The sequence below is a fragment of the Bombina bombina genome, chromosome 9 (genome assembly GCF_027579735.1).
Source record: "Bombina bombina isolate aBomBom1 chromosome 9, aBomBom1.pri, whole genome shotgun sequence".
Classification (NCBI taxonomy): domain Eukaryota; kingdom Metazoa; phylum Chordata; class Amphibia; order Anura; family Bombinatoridae; genus Bombina; species Bombina bombina.
In genome coordinates this window covers 143102724-143128876 of record NC_069507.1, presented here as the reverse complement: position 1 = coordinate 143128876, position 26153 = coordinate 143102724, and the positions used below count along the sequence as shown (strand labels likewise).

Sequence of the window (26153 nt, the reverse complement as noted above, 5' to 3'; positions counted from 1 at the left end):
ATGAATATTCTTGTTTTGGTTTGGGATATTGTTAGGGTTAGGGATTAGGGTTAGGGTTTGGGGTTAGGGATTTGGGTTTAGGGTTTGGGTTTAGGTTATTAGGGTTAGGGTTGCGGTTACCGGTATTCGGGTTAGGGTTTAGGTTATTAGGGTTAGGGTTTAGGTTATTAGGGTTAAGGGTTAGGGTTTAGAGTTAGGGTTTAGGTTTTTAGGGTTAGGGTTATTAGGTTTAGGGTTATTAGGGTTAGGGTTAGCCCCCTCCCCTTGGCACATCAGGCATCATGAAATAGAAATTGTTCCCCCCAGGGCACCTAATGACATGTTACCGGTTAGGGTTAGGGTTAGCCCCCTCCCCTTGGTACATCAGGCATCATGAAATAGAAATTGTTCCCCCCAGGGCACCTAATGACATGTTACCGGTATATACCGGTACCGTAGTTACCGTAAACATACAGTCCTTTATTTAATGTATTTGTATATAGTATACCGGTATGTTTGATTTTAGCCACCAATTATGGTAGCAAGAGCTACTCAGGTGCTGAACCAAAAATGAGACAGCTCCTAACCTTATAGTCCTACTTTTTAAATACAGATAGCAAGAGAAGAAACAAAATTGATAATAGGAGTACAGTAAATTACCGTAGAAATTTGCTTAACATTGCATGCTCTGTCCGAATCATGAAAGAAAAAAATGGTGTTTCATATCCCTTTAACTAGCAATGAGGATGGTATGTACCGGTAATCATGGCGGGGTGGGGGGGCGGCAAAATGTATCCTCGCCGTAGCGCACTACCGTATATCCCAGAAAGTCCAGAAGTCAAAATCTACTGTATGTATAAATCCAAGATGCTTTACGGTATTTCATTTCAAACTTTAAAAGCCTCCATAAAACACTGCTATTCACCAAACACAATCACAGTGTGTACAGGTCTTATGGAGCGAATGTGTGTGTGCCCTGGAGCCAAATCGCCAAGTGGGTGAAAAGCAGGGAAGCATACTGAGATTGTGCGGCATGGAGGAGGGAAGGATGCAGAGTTGTAAATTCTTAGCGTACTTTAATATGGATGCAATTCTATTTGATTTGTGCCACCAGAGTGTGTTTTCTGAATTATGGTAAGACCATGCTCAGAGATAACGCAAATGGTCAGCGCTCAGTGGTAAACATTGGAGATAGTGGTACATTACTGACAGTTTCTTCATCACTGTATTTTCTTGCAGAAAACCTCTTCCGTACATACCGATACAAAGATGATAAAGCAGAAAAGAATAGCATATAAGATTCCTTTTAAACTAGAGGTAGTAAAATATGCAAAGGAGCATGGAAACAGAGCAGCAGAGAGACATTTTGGGCCACCTCCAACTGAAAAAATGATAAGAGAGTGGAGGAAACAGGAGGATCAGCTGCAAAAAGCGAATAAAAGTAAGCACACTTTGCGTGGGCATGCTGCAAAGTGGCCACAGTTAGACGTGACCATGAAAGAATGGATCACACATCACCGGAATAATGGCTTATCAGTCTCTACAAAAATGATAACATATGAAGCCAAACGCATTGCTGTAGAGAAAGGCATTCATGATTTTACTGGATCACCATCGTGGTGCTACAGGTTTATGAAGCGATGTGGCCTTGCTATGCGCACCAAAACTAGAATTGCGCAAAAAATGCCAAAAGAATATGAAAATAAGATTCTGTCTTTTCGTAAAATTTGTAATTGATGCTAGGAAGAAAAATGGGTTTGAAATTGGCCAGATTGGGAATATGGATGAAGTCCCTCTAACCTTTGATATACCATCTAATAGGACTGTTGATCTGAAAGGTGCCAAAACTATCACAGTGAAAACCTCCGGACATGAGAAAACCCATTACACGGTTGTGTTGTCTTGCTGTGCAGACGGCACCAAATTGCCACCCATGTTGATTTTCAAAAGGAAAACATTTCCAAAAAAAGTGATTCCAAGAGGAGGAGTTGTACATGTTCATGAGAAAGGATGGATGGACGAAAATGGAATGAGAATATGGCTTGAAAAAGTGTGGTGCAAACGTCCTGGAGGGCTTCTGAAAAAAACCTGCCTTATTAGTGCTTGACCAGTTTAGAGCACATATTAGCGAAACTACAAACAAGTGCTTTAAAGAAGTAAAGACTCATCTAGCTGTAATTCCGGGAGATATTACCAGTCAGCTGCAACCTCTCAACGTTTCTATCAACAAACCATTTAAGGTCTTTATGCGAGAAGAGTGGAACAAATGGATGGCTGCTGGTAATCATGATCTGACACCTACTGGACGAATGAAGAGGCTCTCTATCACTCAAGTTTGTGAATGGATGAAAACATCATGGCACTCAGTGAAGGAGGAAATCGTTGTACAGTTCTTGGGGTACACAGACTAGAAGAGTACTTGAAAGCTTAAAGTCTATCTTCATTTGTTAATGACACTGATGATGGTTCTTTATTCCACTGTTGACTGTTCTATTATTCTGTTATAGTTTATTAAATAGTTTACCACACCATTTTATTCAGAATATTTTTTTTCTTGTTTTCCTCCTCTATGGTCAGGTGCGTCTTATGGAGCGAAAAATACGATATATATATATATATATATATATATATATATATATATATATATATATATATATATATATATATATAGGAATAGATATACAGGTATAGGTAAATACAGATATATATATATAGAAATATGTATTTATAATAAAAAGGACATATACAGTAATGCACATAAATATTTAAACATATCTGCACACACACATATATATATACACACAGTATATACTGTATATATATATATATATATATATATATACACACACACACACATACATACACATATTTAGACATTTGTATGTATGTATCTGTGATTTTTTTTCTAATACCTGAGACTTCTTATCTTTGAGCCCTTCTAACTTTTTAATGTAATATTTTTTTTTTTTATCACACAGTGTTATTATGAGAGTAACTGTATTTATAAATGTATTTTTAGTGTTTTTTTGCGCAACTTTTTTGTTTTGTGTAACAATTAACCAGAGCTATGAAGTCGTGCTAACCCGACACGCGTTAAATTTGATTGTGTTCAAGCAAACACGTTTACTTATAACTCATAATATGCACGTTATTTCCGACATGCAAAATACCCCATATTGCTTGTGCACATCAATTAACAAACTACTCATAATCTAGCCTATAGTTGGGAATACAACAGGCAAAACAAGCTAATTTTGATGGCAAATCATAGGTGCAAGAGCTATTTGTACACTATTAAATACACTGCAGCAGGTAAAACAGATCATTGAGCTAAACGTGAGGAAAAAAAACCCCAGTAGATTTCCACTTTAAAATATTAAAGGGACAGTCAACACCAGATTTTTTTGTTGTTTAAAAAGAAAGATAATCCCTTTATTACCCATTACCCAGTTTTGCATAAGCAACACAGTTATAATAATACACGTTTTACCTCTGTAATTACCTTGTATCTAAGCTTCTGCTGACTGCCCCCTTATTTCAGTTCTTTTAACAGACTTGCATTTTAGCCAATCAGTGCTCACTCCTAGGTCACTTCACGTGCATGAGCTCAATGTTATCTATATGAAACACGTGAACTAATGCCCTCTAGTGGTCAAAATGAATTCAGATTAGAGGCAGTCTTCAAGGACTAAGAAATTAGCATATGAACCTCTTAAGTTTAGCTTTCAACTAAGAATACCAAGAGAACAAATCAAAATTGGTAATAAAAGTAAATTGGTAAATGGTTTAAAATTACATGCCCTATTTAAATCATGAAAGGTTTTTTGGACTTGACTGTCCCTTTAAATACCTTAAGATATTTAGCAAAAAAAAGTTATAATATAATTTTAATATTTATTTAACTTTCCATTATGGGTGTTCCAAGTCCCCTAAGTTTCTATATATAATGGGAAATGCTATGTTTTAAATGAGCTATTCCCCATTTAAAACCCTGTTTTTTCATATCTCATATGCTATGTAGAGGCCAGTGAGGGACTGAAATAATAAAGTTATTATGTAACAAAGCCATTTTTAACACTGCCATATCCCACACAGCCACTGTTTGCACACTTTAGCAACACTTTTGTATATGTCCCTAACTGTCCTCAGCAGAAGAGATTAGACAAGGGAAAACCTAGGTTTCAATATGGTGTTGTTGTTGCTTTAAAGAAGCTAACATTTTACATTTATTTCTTCAATATTTAAACAACTTATATAGGGGTTTATCACACACTCTAGTTTGATAATTATCAACGTGTTAATGGCTGACAAACTATTTTTAATGTTGACAGGATGACAATTTGCCATTTTCACTGTTTATTAGCACCACTTTTTCATTATTGCTTTTGTGAAAAATGGCCTTACAGTTAACACGTGCCAGTTCTGTTTTTATGGCCACTATCCAAATTCTCAATAATTAGTGACACATTTACAAGACCATTTTCACCTATCAAATTCAACAGCTAAACTGACTTGATAAACCCAGAACAAGAATTTCAATGTATTTCTGAGCTCTTTCCCATTCTCCACCAAATATTTTCTTTCATGATTCAGATAGAACATACAATTTTAAACAACTTTCCAACTTACTTACATTAACAAATTGGCTTAATTGTCTTGGTATCCTTTGTTGAAAGAGCAGCAATGCTCTACTGGGAGCTAGCTGACCACATTGGATGAGCCACTGAAAAGAGACATATCTACAGCCACCAATCAGCAGCTAGCTTCCAGTAGAAAATTGCTGCTTATGCTTTAGAACAGCGGTCGCCAACCAGTGGTCCATGGACCACTGGTGGTGCATGAGAAGATGTTGGTGGTCCTTGACACCATCAAGCAGGAATTGATCTCCTCTGATGGTGTCACCCCCGTCGCGCCGCAACTCCCTACAGTGCCTGGCTAGACATCAGTGAAAAGCGACAGAGTAGTTGAATTACAATCTCCCTACACATGTTGAGTAGTACCGCGCAACTTGCGTAGCTAGATTGTATTTTTAACTCCTCCCGCCCGGCGCTGCTCAGAGAAAGATGCTTCCATTCTAAAGCCAGCAGGGGTTGGCTGGAAATAGTGGAATTAAAGTATATAAAAAAGAAAATCTTAAAAAAAAATTCTCTCATATTTCATTTATTTCCTTCCCTTTACCGGTCTCTTTGTAGTAGTTTTCCTAATTCCTTCAGATTAATTTACATCAGTGTTTGTCTTCCTCCCCTCCATCTTCTTTTTTTTTTAAATTAATTATTTTTCATTCTAATAATTTTCCCGCGCACAAAGCCATTCCACCAGAATTCCAGTAATTGCCATCCAGCAGATCAGCCATATTCCACCAGTATTATAGTAATTGACAGTAACATCAGTCGTGGTTAGCTGACATCCATATTGGGAGCTTTCTGATATAAAGGTAATTTATTACTCCAATGTCTGTCCATGATCATAAGTAGTTTTGAATAATTCCTAACTGGGGAGGTAACTAGGAAGTCTTGTGGTCCTTTTAACATAATTATTTTTTCCCTAATTTCTGCCTCTCTGTTTCCAGCTCAAAAGTTGGCACTCACCCTTCATCTGTCATTTGGAAGTATTCTCTCAGTTTTGTCATTCATTTAGTTAATTCCAAAAAAATATTCTTAAAAATGTGTAGTAAATATATACATAATGTAAACTTAGCTATGGTTATACTAGTTGTGTACAGTATGTGTGTATATTTATATAAACACACACAAACACATTATAGAGGTTTGTACCTTTTAAAAGAAATTCATGTTAGTGGTCCATGGGATTCAAAATTGTGAGTTTAGTGGTCCCTGAGGTCCGAAAGGTTAGCAACCCCTGCTTTAGAACAAATTATACCATGGGAACAAAGAATATGAGGTCATTGTAAAGCTGTTTATAATGACATGCTGTTTCTGAATCATGAACATTTAATTATGACTTGACTGTTCCTTTAAGGCATTTTGCAAGTATTGGGCCACTTTTTATAAGTGATAAGAAGACAGAAATACTCCTTTAAAGTTCTATATTTATTTTGCAGATATTTTATTTACTTCAAAATTAATTATCTGCTGGATTATCTGGTGAAGTACCGTAATTGTAAACACATTGGATCAGTTTAGTGGAGGGCAAATGTTTGCGAGTGAGCGATATCGGGTTCGTTATCGTGCAGGCTAAATTGCGCTGGTATTACAAGTTGAAAGTAAACGCGATCGCTTGAGCACATTTTAAGTTAATGTTCTTCGGGTTAGCACATCCACAGAGCTGTGATTAACTGTTTTGTCACAAAACACATAAAAAATACCTTACATAGTACTGTTACACTTATAATAACACCATCTAATAAAAATTATTTCTAAAAATATTGCACAAAAAAGTTATAAGGGCTCAAAGATGAGGTCTCAGGTGTTAGAAAAAAAGGCAGGCAATGGGCTTTAACATTGAGATACATACATATACATGTCTAAAGATGTATGTATATATATATAAATGTCTATATGTGTGTACAGATGTATTTATGTGTTTATATGTGTATTTACAGACATATTTACACATATAAACACATACATACATATTTATTTATGCATTGGAGCCCTTTGCACTTAAAGGGACACTGTACTCTCTGTGTCTTTCATGATTCAGATTGAGCATGACATTTTAAGCAACTTTCTAATTTATTCCTATTATCAAATTTTCTTCATTCTCTTGGTATCTTTATTTAAAATGCAAGAATGTAAGTTTAGCTGCCGGCCCATTTTTGGTGAACAACCTGGGTTGTCCTTGCTGATTGGTGGATAAATTCATCCACGAATAAAAAATTGCTGTCCAGAGTACTGAACCCAAAAAAGCATAGATGCCTTCTTTTTCAAATAAAGATAGCAAGAGAACAAAGAAAAAATGATAATAGGAGTAAATTAGAAAGTTGCTTAAAATTGCTCTTTCTGAATTACAAAACATTTTTTTGGGGTTCAGTGTCCCTTTAAGTAGATGAAAACATCAAAAATTATTTTTATGCAATATTCATATTTAATAATGGTTTTAACTAGGGATTTACTGTAAATATTTCCCATTCCAATGTTCTGCACATAGCAGAATATGTTCTAAGTATTTCTTAATAGATATTCCTACATATATCTGTATATATCTATACCTATATACTGTATATATCATGTATGTATATATATATATATATATATATATATATATGAAAAAGAGAACAGCATAGATATATATTGTACCAAAATACCATCATATATATATATATATATATATATATATATATATATATATACACAGTATATAGAAATATGTATTTATGAATAAATAGAACATATTCTGCTATGTGCAGAACATTGGAATGTGAAATATTCACATGAGAATATGCGATCAGGTATGTGCGTGATTTGCGTTAGGTTTTTTCCACTTTTTTTGCTCCATTGACTTCTAGGGGGAATAGGTTATCCAGCGTGTGATATTCTAAGTTCGGTCTGACCTCTGGTCAATGAAGTCTAGCACAAAGTGCTACCGCAAGCTCGTGGTACCATTAACCAACCACTGGTAATGGTTGGTTATTTAACGTGCGCCATATACGGGCAAATTTGCCCATTTACGGGCACACGTTAAATTAGCACTCCAATCGTAATCTAGCCCAAAATGTTTAATTATATGAAGTCCAAAAAAAACTTTGCAATACACTTTCATTATTTATTTTTCCTCTAATTTAAATCTGAAAATGGAAGAGTCCACAGCTGCATTCCTTACTTGTGGGAAATACTGAACCTGGCCACCAGGAGGAGGCAAAGACACCCCAGCCAAAGGCTTAAATACCGCCCCCAATTCCTCATAACCCCAGTCATTCTTTGCCTTTCATCACAGGAGGTTGGCAGAGAAGTGTTAGAAGATTTCGGAGTAGTCTCTTATGGAGGGTAGTACTCTTCGAGATCGGACGGGAGTTTTAAGTAGTCCTGCCAGCATCTCAGTGAGAGTATGGATGAAAGTTAGAGTCCGGAGATGCAGGGAGAGTCTTTCTGCGAAACCATCCCAAATCATTAACAGCTCCATAGGCAATCAGCGTGGACAAGTTTCGCTGCCTGCTTTCTTCACTCAAGTCCATGTCAGAAGCAATGCTACTATCTGTCACACTTGAAGGGCCGTGTTCCTGTTCCACAGCGTAGATTCTGGTAAGATCGTTTCATATTTTATTCATGTATGATAATGCAAGAAGACAAGGTCACAGTGTGACTCCTTTTATCTGTATAGAATCAAGGGTTAATATCTCCTTAGAGGGATTATTTAACAGGGGGGAATAATCTTATATGTTTATTTGATTTTATGCTGCTTTATGTGTGAGATGTTATGGGATTATAGGCTGTTATGGAATATACAGGTTTCACTTTCACTTTGAGAGCCATGCAGCTTACAAGCTTGGCACGCTTTCTCATAGCAGGGACGGTCCTGCATTGTGCACCATGTGAATAAAATACAATGTTTTATTTCTCTAGTTCTCCGGTTATTGCACTAGCGATGGAGGATTCTTTACTTTAGAGGGCACTCCCTCTATTCCTAATGAGTAATTCCTGTTTAAATGGTGAGGAGGCCTTAGTTCCGACCCTTATGTTCCATATGCCTTGATAATGTGATAATATCCAACATGTTTGATTACCACAGAGCCGTCCACCTCTGAGGAGTTGTCGTTCAGTGAGGTGCGTACCCTACATTCTTATATCTCTACACATGCAGTTTTCCCGTAGCAATGCTGATCCTCCATCTGGAGGGGGCCTTTTTTCACCAGGCGTTACTGCGCAGTTCAGAAGGCGGTGTCTGCGGCCTTTAATGGTTTACCTCGCCCTGCTAAGCGCAAGGTTACATGTTGCATTCCTTCCCAGAGTACATCAGATAATTTATTAGATTTAACTGAGGGTTATCCGAGGATGAAGTTCTTTCTGAGACTTCAGAGTATGAACATTCTGGGTCGGGGTCTGCTGCCTCTAAACCTCCGGCTGCGGAGGAACCAGACTTTAGTTTAGGAATTTGCGCTTTCTTCTAAAGGAAGTTTTTGACAAATTCAGAGGTTCCAGAGGCCAAATTGCCTGATGAACCTTTAATTCCTAAATTGGATAGAGTTTGAGGACAGGGTGGTACCTTATCCTTTCCGGTTCCTATTAGATGGCAAACATTATTAAGAATTAATGGGACAGGATTGGATTCCTTTTCCCCCTCTTCTCCTTTTAACAAATTGTCCCCGGTCCTGGACTCTCAATGGAGTTGTGAGGTTCCGTCCCTAAATGGGATGGTGTTATCCTCACCCTTGCTAAACGTATTACTATCCAACTTGAGGATAGTTCTTTGTTTGAAGAGCCCATGGATAAAAAATGGAAACTCTGTTAAGAAAGATGTTTCAACATACGGGATATTTGTTTCAACCGGCCGCGGCTGTTGCCGCTGTTACTGGAGAAACTACCTTCTGGTGTGACCCCTTATAGGATTTGATCGGGTGTGGAGAATCCCCTCAACGTTACTCAGGAAAGATTTATGGCCCTGAGGGTTGTTAATTCTTTTATCTGTGCTGCTATTAGGCAGTTTATTTGCTTGAATGCTCTGGCTTCAGCTTTTTCTGTTCAGGCCCGTTGGGCCCTGGCTGAAGTCATGGTCTGCGGATATGACTTCTAAGTCTAGACTTCTTCCCTCCCTTTAAGGGAATGATTTTGTCTGGTCCATTTCTGGACTTAATTATCTCCACGGTCACAGGGGGCAAGGGTGCCCTCCTACCGCAAGAGTATATGAACTAATCTAAGGGAAGATTTTCGTTCTGATAAAGCCCATGTCAGCAGTCCTTCGCTAAGCCAGAGCAAACCAAGAGCTCTTGGAAGCCGGCTCAGTCCTGGAATAAATCCAAGCAGAGCAAGAAGGGCGGTCCCTGGTCCTCTTCTGGACCGTGTAGGGGGCAGTATGTCGCTCTTTTCAGTCGCTTGGTTCAGGGACGTGCAGGATCCATGGGTCCTGGAGGTCATAGCTCAGGGTTACAAGAGCCTATCACAGTTAGAGGTTTGGGATACTATTCAAACCTTTTTGTGGTCCCTAAGAAGGAGGGAACTTTCCATCCTATTCTGGACCTAAAGTGCTTAAGCAGGTTTTTAAATGTGCCCTCGTTTAAGATGGAGACAATAAGGTTCATTCTTCCCCTCGTTTGAGAGGGGTAGTTCATGACCACGATAGATCTGAAGGATGCTCCCTTCTCGTACCAATCCTCAAGGACCACTTCCAGTTCCTAAGGTTTGCATTCCTGGATCAGCACTTCCAGTTTATTGCCCTTCCGTTCCGTTGCCCTTCCGTTTGGTCTAGCTAGAGAAAATTTTCAAAGAGTGGACCATTTGGAATATCTCCTCTGTCTTCTTCGATCCCATGGATGGCAGATAATCTAGACAGCGGTTCTCTTGTATCAAGTACCAGGGTAGAATTCCTTGGGTACTATAATAGTCTCCATAGACATGAGAATATTTCTAACAGACCAGAGACGTTGCAAGCTAGCTTCAACGTGTCTGCCCTCCAGATCTCCTTAAGGCCATCTGTGGCTCGGTGTAAGGAGGCGATTGGTCTCATGGTGTCCAGCTGGACATCATTTCCTTGCCAGGTTTCACCTCAGACTGTTGCAACTGCACATGGTGAACTAGTGGAATGGTGATCATTCGGATCTGTCTCAACAGATTTCTCTGAATGAATCGCTCTCTTGGTGGTTTTGTCCGGATCACTTGTCCTCAAGACCATCTTGGGTGATTGTGACTAGGGTTGCGAGTCTGTCAGGATGGGGAGCTGTTTGGGGTGTCAAGAAGGCCTCTGGTCTCAGGAGGTAAAGCTCCCTCCTGATCTCATTTTGGATCTTCGAACAATATACAATGCTATGAAGGCTTGGTCTCTGCTGGTTTATTCCCAGTTAATCAGATTCCAATCAAACAATATAACCTTGGTGGCTTACATCAACCATCAGGGAGGAACGAGAAGCTTCTTAGTTTTGAGGGAAGTATCTCAGATTCTGGTGTGGCGGAGACCCGCATTTGTTCGCTGTCAGCGATCCACATTCCGGGTGTGGACAACTGGGAAGCGGATTTCCTCAACAGACGATCCTTTAATCCGGGAGAATGGTCTCTCCATCCCGAGTGTTTGCATTGCAAGACGAAGATCTTATAACGTCTCAATACCAAGCTACCCAGATAGGGGTCGAAATACAAGGATCCTCAGGCGGAGCTAACAGATGCATTAGCGGTGCCTTGGAGGTTCAATCTAATTTATCCTTCCGACCAATACCGCTACTTCCTAGTGTAGTGGCTTGAATCAAGCAGGCGTCAGTGATACTGACTGCTCCGTCTTGGCCACGAAGGATATGGTTCGCGGATCTAGTGGGGATGTCATCTCCTCAGTGGAAGTTACCTTGTCGCAGAGATCTGCTGACCAAGGTCTCTTTGTTCATCAATGTCTAGATTCTCTGAGACTGACTGCGTGGTTGAACGTTTAGTCCTAGCCAAGAGAGGGTTATTTTTACTCTCATTCAAGCTCTTAAGCTGGTTGCTCGTCACATCTATCATAAGGTGTGGAGGACCTACTTATTCTTTTCTCCAGGATGAACTGGAGAAGGGCTTTTCTGCAAGTCCCCTGAAGGGACAGTTTTCGGCCCTGTCTGTGTTACTGCACAAGAGGTTTGCAGAGCTTCCAGATGTGCAGCCATTTGTTAAGGCTCTGCTGGGATAAGACCTGTGTTTAGATCTAAGGCTCCTCCTTGGAGTTTAAATCTTGTCCTTAAGGTTTTGCAACGGGCTCCATTGGAGCCTATGCATGAAGTAGACATTACATTGTTGTCTTGGAAGGTTCCTTTTCTACTGGCTATTGCTTCTGCGCACAGATTATCTGTGATTGCTGCCTTGCAATGTGTCCCTCCTTATCTGGCTTTCATGCTGATAAGGCTGTTCTACGAACCAAGTTAGGTTTTCTTCCTAAGGTTGTGTCAATTCGCAACATCAATCAAGAGATTGTGGTTCCTTTCTTATATCCTAATCCTTCTTCGTCGAACGTTTACACCGCATTTCTGGATATGGTTTGTGCCTTGAAGTTCTATTTTCGGGCCACAAAGGAATTTAGACAAACCTCTTTCTCTGTTTGTTCTCTTTTCCGGGAAGCGTAGGGGTCAGAGTATCTCTTCGACTTCCTTATCTTTTTATGGTGAGGAGTGTCATTAATATAGCATAGAAACGGCGGGACAAATGCCTCCTCTGAGGATTACGGCTCATTCTACGAGAGCAGTGGTTTCCTCTTGGGCCTTCAAAAATGAGCCCTCTATGGATCAGATTGTAAGGAGGCTACCTGGTTCTCCTTACATACTTCTTCCAAGAATTTACAAGATGTTTTTGCTTCTGCTGAAGCAGCCTTCAGGAGAAAGGTTTTATAGGCTGTGGTGCCCTCAGATTAGGGTCCGCCTCTCTTTTTTCCCTCCCGTTAACATTCTGTGTACTCTAGAGCTTGGGTATATGTTTCCCACAAGAAAGGAATGCAGCTGTGGACTCTTCCCATATTAAGATGGAAAACATAAATAATGCTTACCAGATATTTTCATTTCCATCTGTATGGGAAGAGTCCACAGCTCCAGCCCGTGTTCTCCAATGGGTGGCCCTAAATTTATTTTTTTTTTCTTCTGGCACCTTTTTCACCCTGATATTTCTCCTACTGTTCCTTGTTCCCTTGGCAGAATGACTGGGGCTATGAGGAAGTGGGGGAGGTATTTAAGCCTTTGGGTGGGGTGTATTTGCCTCCTCCTGGTGGCCAGGTTCAGTATTTCCCCCAAGTAAGGAATGCAGCTGTAGATTCTTCCCATACAGATGGAAATGAAATTATCATGTAAGCATTATTTATGTTTTTCTAGATTCCACTGAGTTGCTATAAAGTAATGGGCGCTGACATTTATTAATTTACCGATCATGCAATAAAAGAGACTGTGCAAACAAGGCTATTTGGAACATATGATTATTAAGGTATTTGTCTAAAAGGGTTTCCACACAGCATTGTTTGCAATCTATATTTTATTTCCATATTCATATCTGTCCCTAACTGTCCTCAGCAAAGGAGAGAGGTAAATAGGAAACTTCTAGAAGCTAAAGTACTTTATAGAAACTACACCTTTACACATATAGCTTCAAAATGTAAACTAATATTATTGTAAAAATGGACATATACATATTATTCTGAGGCTAATCTTTGCTTTAAATACAGCATTTTGTCTACCATATATTTACTATTTAATAACCCTTTAAGGCATTTATATCTATTTTATTTATTAAATATATATTGGTTTTGGTCCTTAAAAAGTAGCTGTACTTATGCATCTTGATTTAGTGCTTACCTCCGGTGAATTGACTCTGAAAACTTAAGGCTTGCATAAATAAATTCTTTGACGTTTACGTAAATCTGAGGAACTGAATGTGACATTGGTAGTTTCTTTGGAAATGGATGCTAAGGAAAAAAAGAAGAAGAAAAAAACAGCATTAAAGGGACATAGGACATTTGTGGTAAAAAGGTAAAAAGTGTATTAATATAACCATCTTTTCTGTGCAACACTGGGGAATAGGAAATAAAGGGATTATCTATCTTTTTAAAAATAAAACATTTTGAGTTGACTGTCCCTTTAATAAATAAAACATAGTATCTAAATAGCTCAAAGGGACTCTGAACCCAATGAGTTCATTATTCAGATAGGGCATGCAATTTTAAGCAACTTTCTAATTTACTCCTATTATCAATTTTTCTTCGTTCTCTTGATTTCTTTATTTGAAAAAGAAGGCATCTAAGCTATTTTTTTGGTTCAGTACCATGGAAAGCACTTTATTTATTGGTTTGTTTATTGGTGGGTGAATTTATCCACCAATCAGCAAGAACAACCAAGTGTGTTTACCAAAAATGGGCCGGCATCTAAACTTACATTCTTGCATTTCAAATAAAGATACCAAGAGAATGAAGAAAATGTAATAATAGTAGTAAATTAGAAAGTTGGTTAAAATTGTATGCTCTATCTGAATCACAAAAGAAACAATTTGGGTTCAGTGTCCCTTTAATGTTTATTTATGGGCCAATATTTAAAGGGATATGAAACCCAACATTTTTATTTCATGATTCATATAGAGCCAGTGATTTTAAACAACTTTCTAATTTATTTCTATGATCAGTTTTTGCTTGTTCTATTAGTGTCTGTTGTTGAAAAGCAGGAATGTGTAAGGTAAGGTGTAAGGTAAAATGGGAACACACAAAAAATATAGACATAACTTCTCTACAGCTTTCTCTCTGGAACCCCAACATCACTATTATTATTATTATTATGACTACCATGTTTTACTTGAGAAATAGGAAGCATTCTTTTGAAAAAAACAAACAGGTATAGCATATACTAAATACATGTGAAATTTAAAGCATTACTTCCTATCCCTTTAAAAGGACATTGTACTATAAAATTTATTTTCCCTTATTATGTTCCAAATTACTTGTTGTACCTACTGCAGAGTATTAAATGTATGGGGAAATGTTCCTTCATGCTCATAGCAATGAGCTGAGCCTGCAAGTAGAGCAGACCTATAGCTTATGAAATGCTAATTATGGGTGGGGGGTATTGAATGATCACAACTAGCTATTTCAGATACAAATCCTCTCTTTCCCTCCTGTCCCTCAATGGGAGATTAATCAGTGCTACTGTCTCATGTTAACATAGTTTTTCTAAAGAGAAAATGTTTGTTACTCATATTTTCAGTAAAGGTGTGGATACAATAGGTAAAAATTCTTATTTTAAATAACAAAATAAAGGTGAAGCTGCTAGCAAACAATTAAATACACGTCAGCAGTACAATGTTCCATTGAGCATAAGTTATCTACCAAAACCACAAGACAAATATTTTCAGAAAAATGTTCACATACTTATTGCACATTGTTACACAAACTTTTATTTCCCTTTAAGCCCGGAATATCTACTAAAACAGATAACAAATATTTTCAAATACTTATCACACAGTGAGTACCTTCTCAATTTCTGGATTGTGGAACGGAAATTTGCTAATCACGATTTTATATTCATCTTCATTTGCTACAGGAATTGGACTATAATTATCTGCATCAAAAATATCCCTATAGTAATGAAGAAAAAATGTGTAAAGTTAGAAACATAGTTATCTACATTTTGTAAAACTCCATTTTAAAATGCAGTCAAATATGCTTTGTTCTTTTGTTGTCCTTTGTTGGAGGAAAAAACATGGTGGCTCATAAGATCTCACGTCTTTAGCAATCTTTAGCACTCTATAGCAGCATTGCTTGCATGTTACTTCTGCAGTGTGCATTTCCAATACTGAGAATTGGAAAAATCAAAATTTTAAGGGGGGGAGGGAAATATATTGCCACCTTTTTTTTTAATTATACACCATTCAAAATTTTCTATTACAATCTTAGGATATCTTATTTCCTTTAAGGGTATGACCAAGTGCCTTGTGGACATAAAGTATATAGGATTTTACATTATAGTGCTTTTTTTTTTTTTTTTAAAGCCTTGTTTTTTTAAAGGGACAGTAAATACCAATTTTTTTGTTGTTTAAAATGGTAGATAATCCCTTTATTACCCATTCCCCAATTTTGCATAATCAACATAGTTATAATACTATACTTTTTACCTCTGTGATTACCTTGTATCTATGGATCAGCAAACTGCCCCCTTATTTCAGTTCTTTTGACAGACTTGCATTTTTAGCCAATCAGTGCTTGCTCCTAGGAGCTTCACGTGCCTGAGCTCAATGTTATCTATATGAAACACAGGAACTAACGCCCTCTAGTGGTGAAACACTGTCAAAATGCTTTCAGAATAGAGGTGGCCTTCAAGGTCTAAGAAATTAGCATATATACCGCCTAGATTTAGCTTTCAACTAAGAATACCAAGAGAACAAAGCAAAATTGGTAATAAAAGTAAATTGGAAAGTTGTTTCAAATTACATGCCCTATTTAAATCATGAAAGTTTTTTTTTTTACTTGACTGTCCCTTTAAGTATGTAACAAAAATTGACTTATGTATTATTGTTTTCTAGTTCAAATGAGTACGAGAAAATTCCTACAGTAAACTACATGGCACAGGCTGATTTAAAGAAAAAATCTTTATGATTGAATCTAGTACCACAATTATACACACAAATTCCTAGATATAATTCTAAAGAGTGTATTTACTGTAATTTTCCTTTTTACAAAATGAGCCCAATTATTATTCTATTGGAATTTCTCAACCTCATACATCAATCGATTACATATAGAAACTTCAAAGACATGGAGAAGTCCAAGAATATTTTTATTATTGAGCTAGGTACACTAAAGTCAATATTAAACTTTAATGGTGCAGATAGAGTGTGTAATAAAAAAAAAAAAAAACTTTTCAATTTACTTCACTTATCAAAATGGGCACTTTCTGGGGCAACAAATCCTAGTGAAAATGTACAAGAGTTCATTGTATATATGTATATGTGCTTTCTTTTGATTGGCTGATGGCTGTAACATGATACAGGGGGCAGAGGAAATGGAAGTAACTTTGAAATTTGTCAGAAATAAAATCTTCTGATCATCAGAAAGTCAGACAATTGTTATTGTACTGTTTTTTTATTATGCATTTGTTGATTATTCAATTCTAATACATTTATTGTTCCTTACTAACGTAAATCAAAAGTAAATAGCTATAAGAAGACAAAATGTGTATTTAAAGGGACAATAAACACCTGTAATTAAACATTTTCTGCAGCCTTTAAATAGATTAATTTATCTGCAGCCTGAACATAATTAGAAAAGATTAACACCTTTTGTTGCAATTGTTTTTAAATGGTGAAACTCCACCCACAATTTCCTTAGTGGGAGGAGCCAATGCAGATTTGTGTCTGGAGAAGATGGGGCTTGCCACTGCCATTGTGTTAAAAAAATCTTCAATGTTTGGTTTCAGCAAATATTATAAGATAGCAAACTACAAATGAAGGACAGATATATGTCAGGTTAGGCTTGTGAAGATTGCCATGTGCTCTTCCAGTTTTTAAAGGGTTATGCACAATTAAAGGGACATGAAACCCAAATTTTTTATTTCATGATTCAGATAGAGCATGCCATTTTAAGCAAATATCTAATTTACTCCTATAATAATTTTTTCTTAGTTCTCTTGGTATCTTTATTTGAAAAAGCAGGAATGTAGTAAGCTTAGGAAACGTTTTTTTACGTTCAGCACACTGGTTAGCGCTTGCTGATTGGTGGCTATATTTAGCCACCAATCAGCAAGTGCTACCCAGGTTCAGAATCAAAAATGGGCTGACGGGTTTCGTATCCCTTTAAGGTCTGAATAAGATGTCCAGTCCCCCAACGTTTTTATATACATATACATATATTTATTTATTTTTTGTAGTTATTACCAGACTGTTCCTGAAACATGTCATTCACAGTATTTTATCGTACAGAATAATTTTGGACATTAATGAAAACTAATATTAAAAAAGGAGAAAGTGTGCTTATATGGTAGAAAAATTCGTTCAGCCAATTAATAAGTTTATCATTTTATAGTTATTACTAAGTCTTGTACTTACCTGAATATCCCAGCCCATTTCTTAAGAAGCGTCTCATTATATTTATCTCTTACTTCAAACAACAGATCAAACAATCTATTTACAGTAAAACCATAGCCCTGAAAGAAAAAAATGCAAACATAAATTATATTTGTATTGAGCTCAGTATAATCATCTTATGCAGCATTTTATGATGGGGAGACCACAAGCAAATGAACATATTGTTTACTAGGTGATAAGCCTGCTCAGAGGGAAGTCTATTGAAAATGACTGAAAATAATAAAAAAAATTATCAAAAAAATAAATAAAATTAAACCTAATCTAATACCCCTATAAAAATAACCCCCCCCCAAAATAAAAACACCCCCTAATCTAAAATAAAATACCAATAGCCCTTAAAAGGGCCTTTTGTAGGGCATTGCCCTAAGTTAAACAGCTCTTTTACCTTAAAAAAATACTGATTATCCCCTAACAGTAAAACCCCCCCACCCAACCAACCCCCCAAAATAAAAAATAAAAAGTTAAAACAAAGCTACCCATTGCTCCTATAGGGGTATTTGTATGGGCAATCTGCTCTTTTACAAACATCTCTTTTGTGCCCATAAAAAATAAAAAAAAATCCCTAATCTAAAAAAAAAAAACACCCTAAAAAAAAGTCTAACCCCGAAATAGGTACTCACAGTTTCTGAAGTCAGGCGGCGAAGGTCTTCTTCCAGGCGGTGAAGGTCTTTACCCAGCGCGGAGATATCTTCTTTCTTCGCAGCGTGGAGCAGAGGTGATTGCTGAGCGGAGATGACCATGGAGTAGGACCGGCGATCACGGAGGAGCAGGACCGGCCGTCGTGGAGTAGGACCGGCGTGGAGGATCCTCTTCATGTGGTCGCCGTCACATACTGAATATTGAATGCAAGGTAGCTTGCATTCCTATTGGCTGAAATTTTGAAAACAGCCAATAGGATTTAAGTAACTCTCAGCCTATTGGATGATTTAAAAATTTCAGCCAAAAGGAATGCAAGGTACCCCAATATAAATGGGGTACCTTGCATTCAATCTTCAGTGTGCAGCGGTGACCGCATGAAGAGGAACCTCCACGCCGGTCCTGTTCCACGACGGACGGTCCTGCTCCGTGGTCGGCGGTCATGCTTAACTGTCATCTCCAATCTGCGATCACCTCCGCTCTGCCTTCGCTCCAGATGAAGATAGAAGATGTCCCCGCGCTGGATGAAGACCTTCACCGCCTGGAAGCAGACCTTTGCCGCTGGACTTCAGGGACTGTGAGTACCTATTTCGGGGTTAGACTTACGCCTAGATTTAGAGTTCTGCGCTAACCGTCAAAACCAGCGTTAGGGGGTTCTAACGCTGGTTTTTACCGCCCGCTGGTATTTAGAGTCAGTCAGGAAAGGGTCTAACGCTCACTTTCCAGCCGCGACTTTTCCATACCGCAGATCCCCCTACGCCAATTGCGTATCCTATCTTTTCAATGGGATCTTTCTAACGCTGGTATTTAGAGTCTTGGCTGAAGTGAGCGTTAGAAAAGCCAGGAGTTAAGAGCTTTCTGGGCTAACGCCGGATCATAAAGCTCTTAACTACTGTGCTCTAAAGTACACTAACACCCATAAACTACCTATGTACCCCTAAACCGAGGCACCCCCACATCGCCGCCACTCTATTAAATTTTTTTAACCCCTAATCTGCCGACCGCACACCGTCGCCACCTACATTATCCCTATGTACCCCTAATCTGCTGCCCCTAACACCGCCGACACCTGCATAATATTTATTACCCCCTAATCTGCCCCCCCCCAACGTCGCCGCTACCTACCTACAATTATTAACCCCTAATCTGCCGACCGGACCTCACCGCTACTATAATAAAGTTATTAACCCCTAATCCGCCTCACTCCTGCCTCAAAAACCCTATAATAAATAGTATTAACCCCTAATCTGCCCTCCCTAACATCGCCGACACCTAACTTCAAGTATTAACCCCTAATCTGCTGACCGGACCTTGCCGCTACTCTAATAAATGTATTAACCCCTAAAGCTAAGTCTAACCCTAACTCTAACACCCCCCTAAATTAAATATAATTTTAATCTAACGAAATAAAATAAATCTTATTAAATAAATTATTCCTATTTAAATCTAAATACTTACCTGTAAAATAAACCCTAATATAGCTACAATATAAATAATAATTATATTGTAGCTATTTTAGGATTAATATATTTATTTTACAGGCAAATTTGTATTTATTTTAACCAGGTACAATAGCTATTAAATAGTTAATAACTATTTAATAGCTACCTAGATAAAATAATTACAAAATTACCTGTAAAATAAATCCTAACCTAAGTTACAATTAAACCTAACACTACACTATCAATAAATAAATTAAATAAACTACCTACAATTACCTACAATTATATCAACTAAACTACATTACAAAAAAACAACAAACACTAAATTACAAAAACAAACACTAAATTACAAAAAATAAAAAAAGATTACAAGAATTTTAAACTAATTACACCTACTCTAAGCCCCCTAAAAAAATAACAAAGCCCCCCAAAATAAAAAAATGCCCTACCCTATTCTAAAATAAAAATTGTAAAGATTTTTTACCTTACCAGCCCTTAAAAGGGCCTTTTGCGGGGCATGCCCCAAAGAATTCTGCTCTTTTGCCTGTTAAAAAAAACATACAATACCCCCCCCAACATTACAAACCACCACCCACATACCCCTAATCTAATCCAAACCCCCCTTAAATAAACCTAACACTAAGCCGCTGAAGATCTTCCTACCTTGTCTTCACCACGCCGGGTATCACCGATCCGTCCAGAAGAGGGTCCGAAGTCTTCCTCCTATCCGGTAAGAAGAGCTCCTCCAGAGGGTCCAAAGTCTTCATCCTATCCGGGCAGAAGAGGACATCCGGACCGGCAGACATCTTCATCCAAGCGGCATCTTCTATCTTCTTCCATCTGGCATGGAGCGGGACCATCTTCAAGCAGCCAACGCGGAGCCATCGTTCTTCACCGACGAACTAACGACGAATGAAGGTTCCTTTAAGGGACGTCATCCAAGATGGCGTCCCTCGAATTCCGATTGGCTGATAGGATTCTATCAGCCAATCGGAATTAAGCTAGGAGAAATCTGATTGGCTGATTGAATCAGCCAATCAGATTCAAGTTCAATCCGATTGGCTGATTGGATCAGCCAATCAGATTGAGCTTGCATTCTATTGGCTGATCGGAACAGCCAATAGAATGCGAGCTCAATCTGATTGGCTGATTGGATCAGCCAATCGGATTGAACGTGAATCTGATTGGCTAATTCAATCAGCCAATCAGATTTTTCCTGGCTTTATTCCGATTGGCTGATAGAATTCAATCAGCCAATCAGAATTCGAGGGACGCCATCTTGGATGATGTCCCTTAAAGGAACCTTCATTCGTCGTTAGTCCGTCGGTGAAGAAGGATGGCTCCGCGTCGGCTGCTTGAAGATAGTCCCGCTCCGCGCCGGATGGAAGAAGATAGAAGATGCCGCTTGGATGAAGATGTCTGCCGGTCCGGTTGTCCTCTTCTGCCCGGATAGGATGAAGACTTTGGACCCTCTGGAGAAGATCTTCAGGGGCTTAGTGTTAGGTTTATTTAAGGGGGGTTTGGGTTAGATTAGGGGTATGTGGGTGGTGGGTTGTAATGTTGGGGGGTATTGTATGTTTTTTTTTTTACAGGCAAAAGAGCAGAATTCTTTGGGGCATGCCCCGCAAAAGGCCCTTTTAAGGGCTGGTAAGGTAAAAGAGCTTTACAATTTTTATTTTAGAATAGGGTAGGGCATTTTTTTATTTTGGGGGGCTTTGTTATTTTTTTAGGGGGCTTAGAGTAGGTGTAATTAGTTTAAAATTCTTGTAATCTTTTTTTATTTTTTGTAATTTAGTGTTTGTTTGTTTTTGTAATTTAGTGTTTGTTTTTTTTTGTAATTTAATTTTGTAGATATAATTGTAGGTAATTGTAGGTAGTTTATTTAATTTATTTATTGATAGTGTAGTGTTAGGTTTAATTGTAACTTAGGTTAGGATTTATTTTACAGGTAATTTTGTAATTATTTTATCTAGGTAGCTATTAAATAGTTATTAAATATTTAATAGCTATTGTACCTGGTTAAAATAAATACAAATTTGCCTGTAAAATAAATATTAATCCTAAAATAGCTACAATATAATTATTATTTATATTGTAGCTATATTAGGGTTTATTTTACAGGTAAGTATTTAGATTTAAATAGGAATAATTTATTTAATAAGATTTATTTTATTTCGTTAGATTAAAATTATATTTAATTTAGGGGGGTGTTAGGGTTAGACTTAGCTTTAGGGGTTAATACATTTATTAGAGTAGCGGCGAGGTCCGGTCGGCAGATTAGGGGTTAATACTATTTATTATAGGGTTTTTGAGGCGGGAGTGAGGCGGATTAGGGGTTAATAACTTTATTATAGTAGTGGTGAGGTCCGGTCGGCAGATTAGGGGTTAATAAGTGTAGGTAGGTAGCGGCGACGTTAGGGGGGGCAGATTAGGGGGTAATAAATATAATATAGGGGTCGGCGGGGGTTAGGGGCAGCAGATTAGGGGTACATAGGGATAACGTAGGTTGCGGTGGTGTACGGAGCGGCAGATTAGGGGTTAATAATAATATGCAGGGGGTGGCAGATTAGGGGTTAATAAGTGTAAGGTTAGGGGTGTTTAGACTCGGGGTACATGTTATGGTGTTAGGTGCAGACATAGGAAGTGTTTCCCCATAGGAAACAATGGGGCTGCCTTAAGAGCTGAACGCTGCTTTTTTGCAGGTGTTAGGATTTTTTTCAGCTCAAACTGCCCCATTGTTTCCTATGGGGGAATCGTGCACGAGCACGTTTTTGGAGCTGGCCGCGTCCGTAAGCACCGCTGGTATTGAGAGTTGCAGTGGCAGTAAATTATGCGCTACGCTCCCTTTTTGGAGCCTAACGCAGCCCTTCTGTGAACTCTAAATACCAGCGGTATTTAAAAGGTGTGGGGGGAAAAATACACGCGTAGCTAACGCACCCCTTTGGCCGCAAAACTCTAAATCTAGGCGTTTGTTGTTTTTTTTTTTTTTTTTGGGTGTTTTTTTTTTTTTTTAAGATTAGGGATTTTTTTATGGCCGCAAAAGAGCTGATTGGCCTTTTAAGGGCAATGCCCATAAAAATGCACCTTTAGGGGCAATGGGTAGATTAGGTTTTTTTAGACTTAGGTTTTTTATTTTGGGGGGTTGGTTGGGTGGGGTTTTTACTGTTGGAGGTAACTGGTAATTATTTTAGGTAAACGAGTTGTTTAACTTAGGGCAATGCCCTACAAAAGGCCGTTTTAAGGGCTATTGGTAGTTTAGTGTTAGTGGGGTTTTTTTTAGATTTGGGCTTTTTTATTTTAATAGGCAGCAAAAGAGCTGATTGCCATTTTAAGGGCAATGCCCATACAAATGCCCCTTTAGGGAAAATGGGTAGCTTAGGTTTTTTTAGTGTTAGTTTTTTTTTGGGGGGGGCAATGCGCTACAAAAGGCCCTTTTAAGGGCTATTGATAGTTTAGTTTAGATTAGGCAGTGTTTTTATTTTGGAGTGGCTTTTTTATTTTCATAGGGGTATTAGATTAGGTTTAATTTTTTTATTTTTGATAATTTTGTTTATATTTTCTGTAATTTTAGAATTTTTTTTTTGTAAATGAATCTTAGGTTTATTTTTAAATTAATGTTAGGATTTTTTATTTTAATTTTAACTTAGTATTTTTTTATTTTATATAATTGGGGTTAATTTAGGGGGTGTTAGGGGGCTTAGTAATTAAATTACAGGTAGATTACGAGTTGTGCGTATATGTGTTTTAACGCTGAAAAAATGGTAATTTCAGTGTTAAAACAGCAACGCAGCCATTACAAGTCTTGTCGGTATAGCTGTACCACAAGCTTTTTAGCCTGTAACTCAACATCAGTCCCGCACTCAAAAAATTACGATTTTTCATCGGTCTTCCATAGCGCAGCCATTATGAGTTTTGCGGTGAGGCTAAAAAGCTTGCGTTCCAGCCTATACCGACAACATCCGTTACGCCATCTGAGACCAGTAGTTATGAGTTTTACGCAACAAAACTGTTACATAAAACTCATAACTAAACTGTTATAAAGTACACTAAACACCCATAAACTACCTATTAACCCCAAAACCGAGGCCCTCCCGCATCGAAAATGCTATATTAAAGTTATTAACCCCTAATCTGCCGCTCCCAACATCGCCACCACTAATAAATTGTATTAACCCCTATTCCGCCGCTCCCTGACATCGTCACCACTATAATAGTCATTAACCCCTAAACCGCTGCCCTCCCGCATCGCAAACACTATTTAAATATTATTAACCCCTAATCTGCCGTCCGCGCACATCGCCCCCACTATACTAAAGTTATTAACCCCTATTCCGCCGCTCCCCGACACCGCTGCCACTATAATACACCTATTAACCCCTAAACCGCAAGCCCCCCACCACGAAATATACTAATTTAAATTATTAACCCCTAAACCGAAAGCCCTCCACATCGCAATAAACTAATTTAAACTAGTAACCCGTAAACCTAACGCCCCTTAACTTTATATTAAAATTACAATTTCCCTATCTTAAATTAAATTAAAACTTACCTGTCAAATTTAAAAAACTAAGTTTAAACTAACAATTAAACTAATATAACTATTAAACTAAAATTAAACTAACTACCAATTAAACAAAACTAAAATACACATTTAAAAAAATCCTAACACTACTATAAAAATTACAAAGTATCTAATTACAAAAAGTAAAAAATACTAAATTACAAAAAAATAACTAACACTAAATTATGAAAAATAACAAACGAAATTATCAAAAATAAAAAAGAATTACATCTAATCTAATAGCCCTATAAAAATAAAAAAAGCCCACCCAAAATAAAAAAAACCCTAGCCTACAACAAACTACCAATAGCCCTTAAAAGGGCCTTTTGTAGGGCATTGCTCTAAGTTAAACAGCTCTTTTACCTGTAAAAAAAATACAAAGACCCCCCCAACAGTAAAACCCACCACCCAACCAACCCCCCAAAATAAAAAAATGTAACTCTAACAAAAACCTAAGCTACCTATTGCCCTGAAAAGGGCATTTAGCTCTATTAAGAAAAGCCCAAACCCTAAACTTAAAAAATAAAACACCCAAAAAAGTTTACAAAATCCTAACACTAACCCCTGAAGATCCACTTACAGTTTCTAAAGTCCGGACATCCAGGCGGCGAGAAGTCTTCATCCAGGAGGCTCCATCTTCATCCATCGCGGGACCGGCATCTTCTTCATCACTGCGGAGGCGGAGCAGTCGATGCGTGGAGTCGGAGGTCCAGGCGAAGGTCCAAGGCGGAGGTCCAAGGCAGAGTTCCAGGCGGAGGTCCAAGGTGGAGGTCCATCGATCCGACATAGAGGTCCTCTTCATGTGATCGTCCGCTGCATACTGAGGATTGAAATGCAAGGTACCCCTTTTATACTGGGGGTACCATTGCATTCCTATTGGCTGAAAAATTTGAATCAGCCAATAAGAATTAGGGCTGCTAAAATCCTATTGGCTTTTCAAATCAGCCAATAGGATTTAAGCAGCTCTCATTCTATTGGCTGATTCAAATCAGCCAATAGAATGAGAGCTGGTTAAAGTACCTTGCATTTCATTCCTTAGTGAGCGGTAGACGATCACATGAAGAGGACCTCCATGCCGGATCGATGGACCTCCTCCCGGACTTCAGCCTAGACTTCCTCCTCTGCGCATCGCCGCTTCACCTCCGCAGGGATGAAGAAGATGCCAGTCCAGCGAGGGATGAAGATTGAGCTACCTGGATGAAGATGGAGCCGTCTGGATGAAGGTGGAGCCGTCGGGATGAAGATTGTTCAAGCGGGACTTCAACAACTGTGAGTACCCAAAGAGAGGTTAGTGTTTTTTTAAGGTTTTTGGGGGTCTTTTTTATTATTTAGATTAGGGTGGGCACTCTTAAAGGAGCTGAATGCCCTTTTAAGGGCAGTAAAAGAGCTGAATGCCCTTTTCAGGGAAATGCCCATACAAATGCAATGTTTTTTTAGATAGTTTTTTTTATTTTGTAGGTTTGGGGGGGGTGTTTGTAATGTTAGTTGGTCTTTGTTAATTTTTTTAGAAAAAGAGCTGATATCTTTAGGGCAATGCCCTACAAAAGGCCCTTTTAAGGGCTATTGGTAGTTTATTCTAGATTAGCTTTCTTTTATTTTAGGGTGTTTTTTTTTAAATGGGTATTAGAATAGGAATAATCTTTATTATTTTGGATCATTTGTTTGTTATTTTGTGTAATGTTTTTTTTTTCGTTTTGGGGTGGGTTTTTATTTTTAGATTAGGGGTTGGGCATTTCATAAAAGAGCTGAATGCCCTTTTAAGGGCAGGAAAAATAACTGAATGCCCTTTTAAGGGCAATGCCCATACAAATGCCCTTTTCAGGGCAATGGGTAGATAAGGTTTTACTTTATTTCTATTTT

The 26153-nt window shown here is 38.0% G+C and overlaps 1 protein-coding gene across 2 annotated transcripts in view; it reads right to left on the bottom strand.

The window, feature by feature from the left end:
• Nucleotides 1-26153, bottom strand: part of EXOC6 (exocyst complex component 6) — a 796835-nt gene that overhangs the window by 381536 nt on the left and 389146 nt on the right. For both annotated transcript variants that reach the window (XM_053692417.1, XM_053692418.1), the window contains exons 13-15: nucleotides 17616-17713; nucleotides 15045-15150; nucleotides 13385-13494 (exon numbers count right to left, since the gene is read on the bottom strand). In XM_053692417.1, the coding sequence (XP_053548392.1) occupies nucleotides 13385-13494; nucleotides 15045-15150; nucleotides 17616-17713 (314 nt within the window). The remainder of the gene's footprint in view (nucleotides 1-13384; nucleotides 13495-15044; nucleotides 15151-17615; nucleotides 17714-26153) is intronic.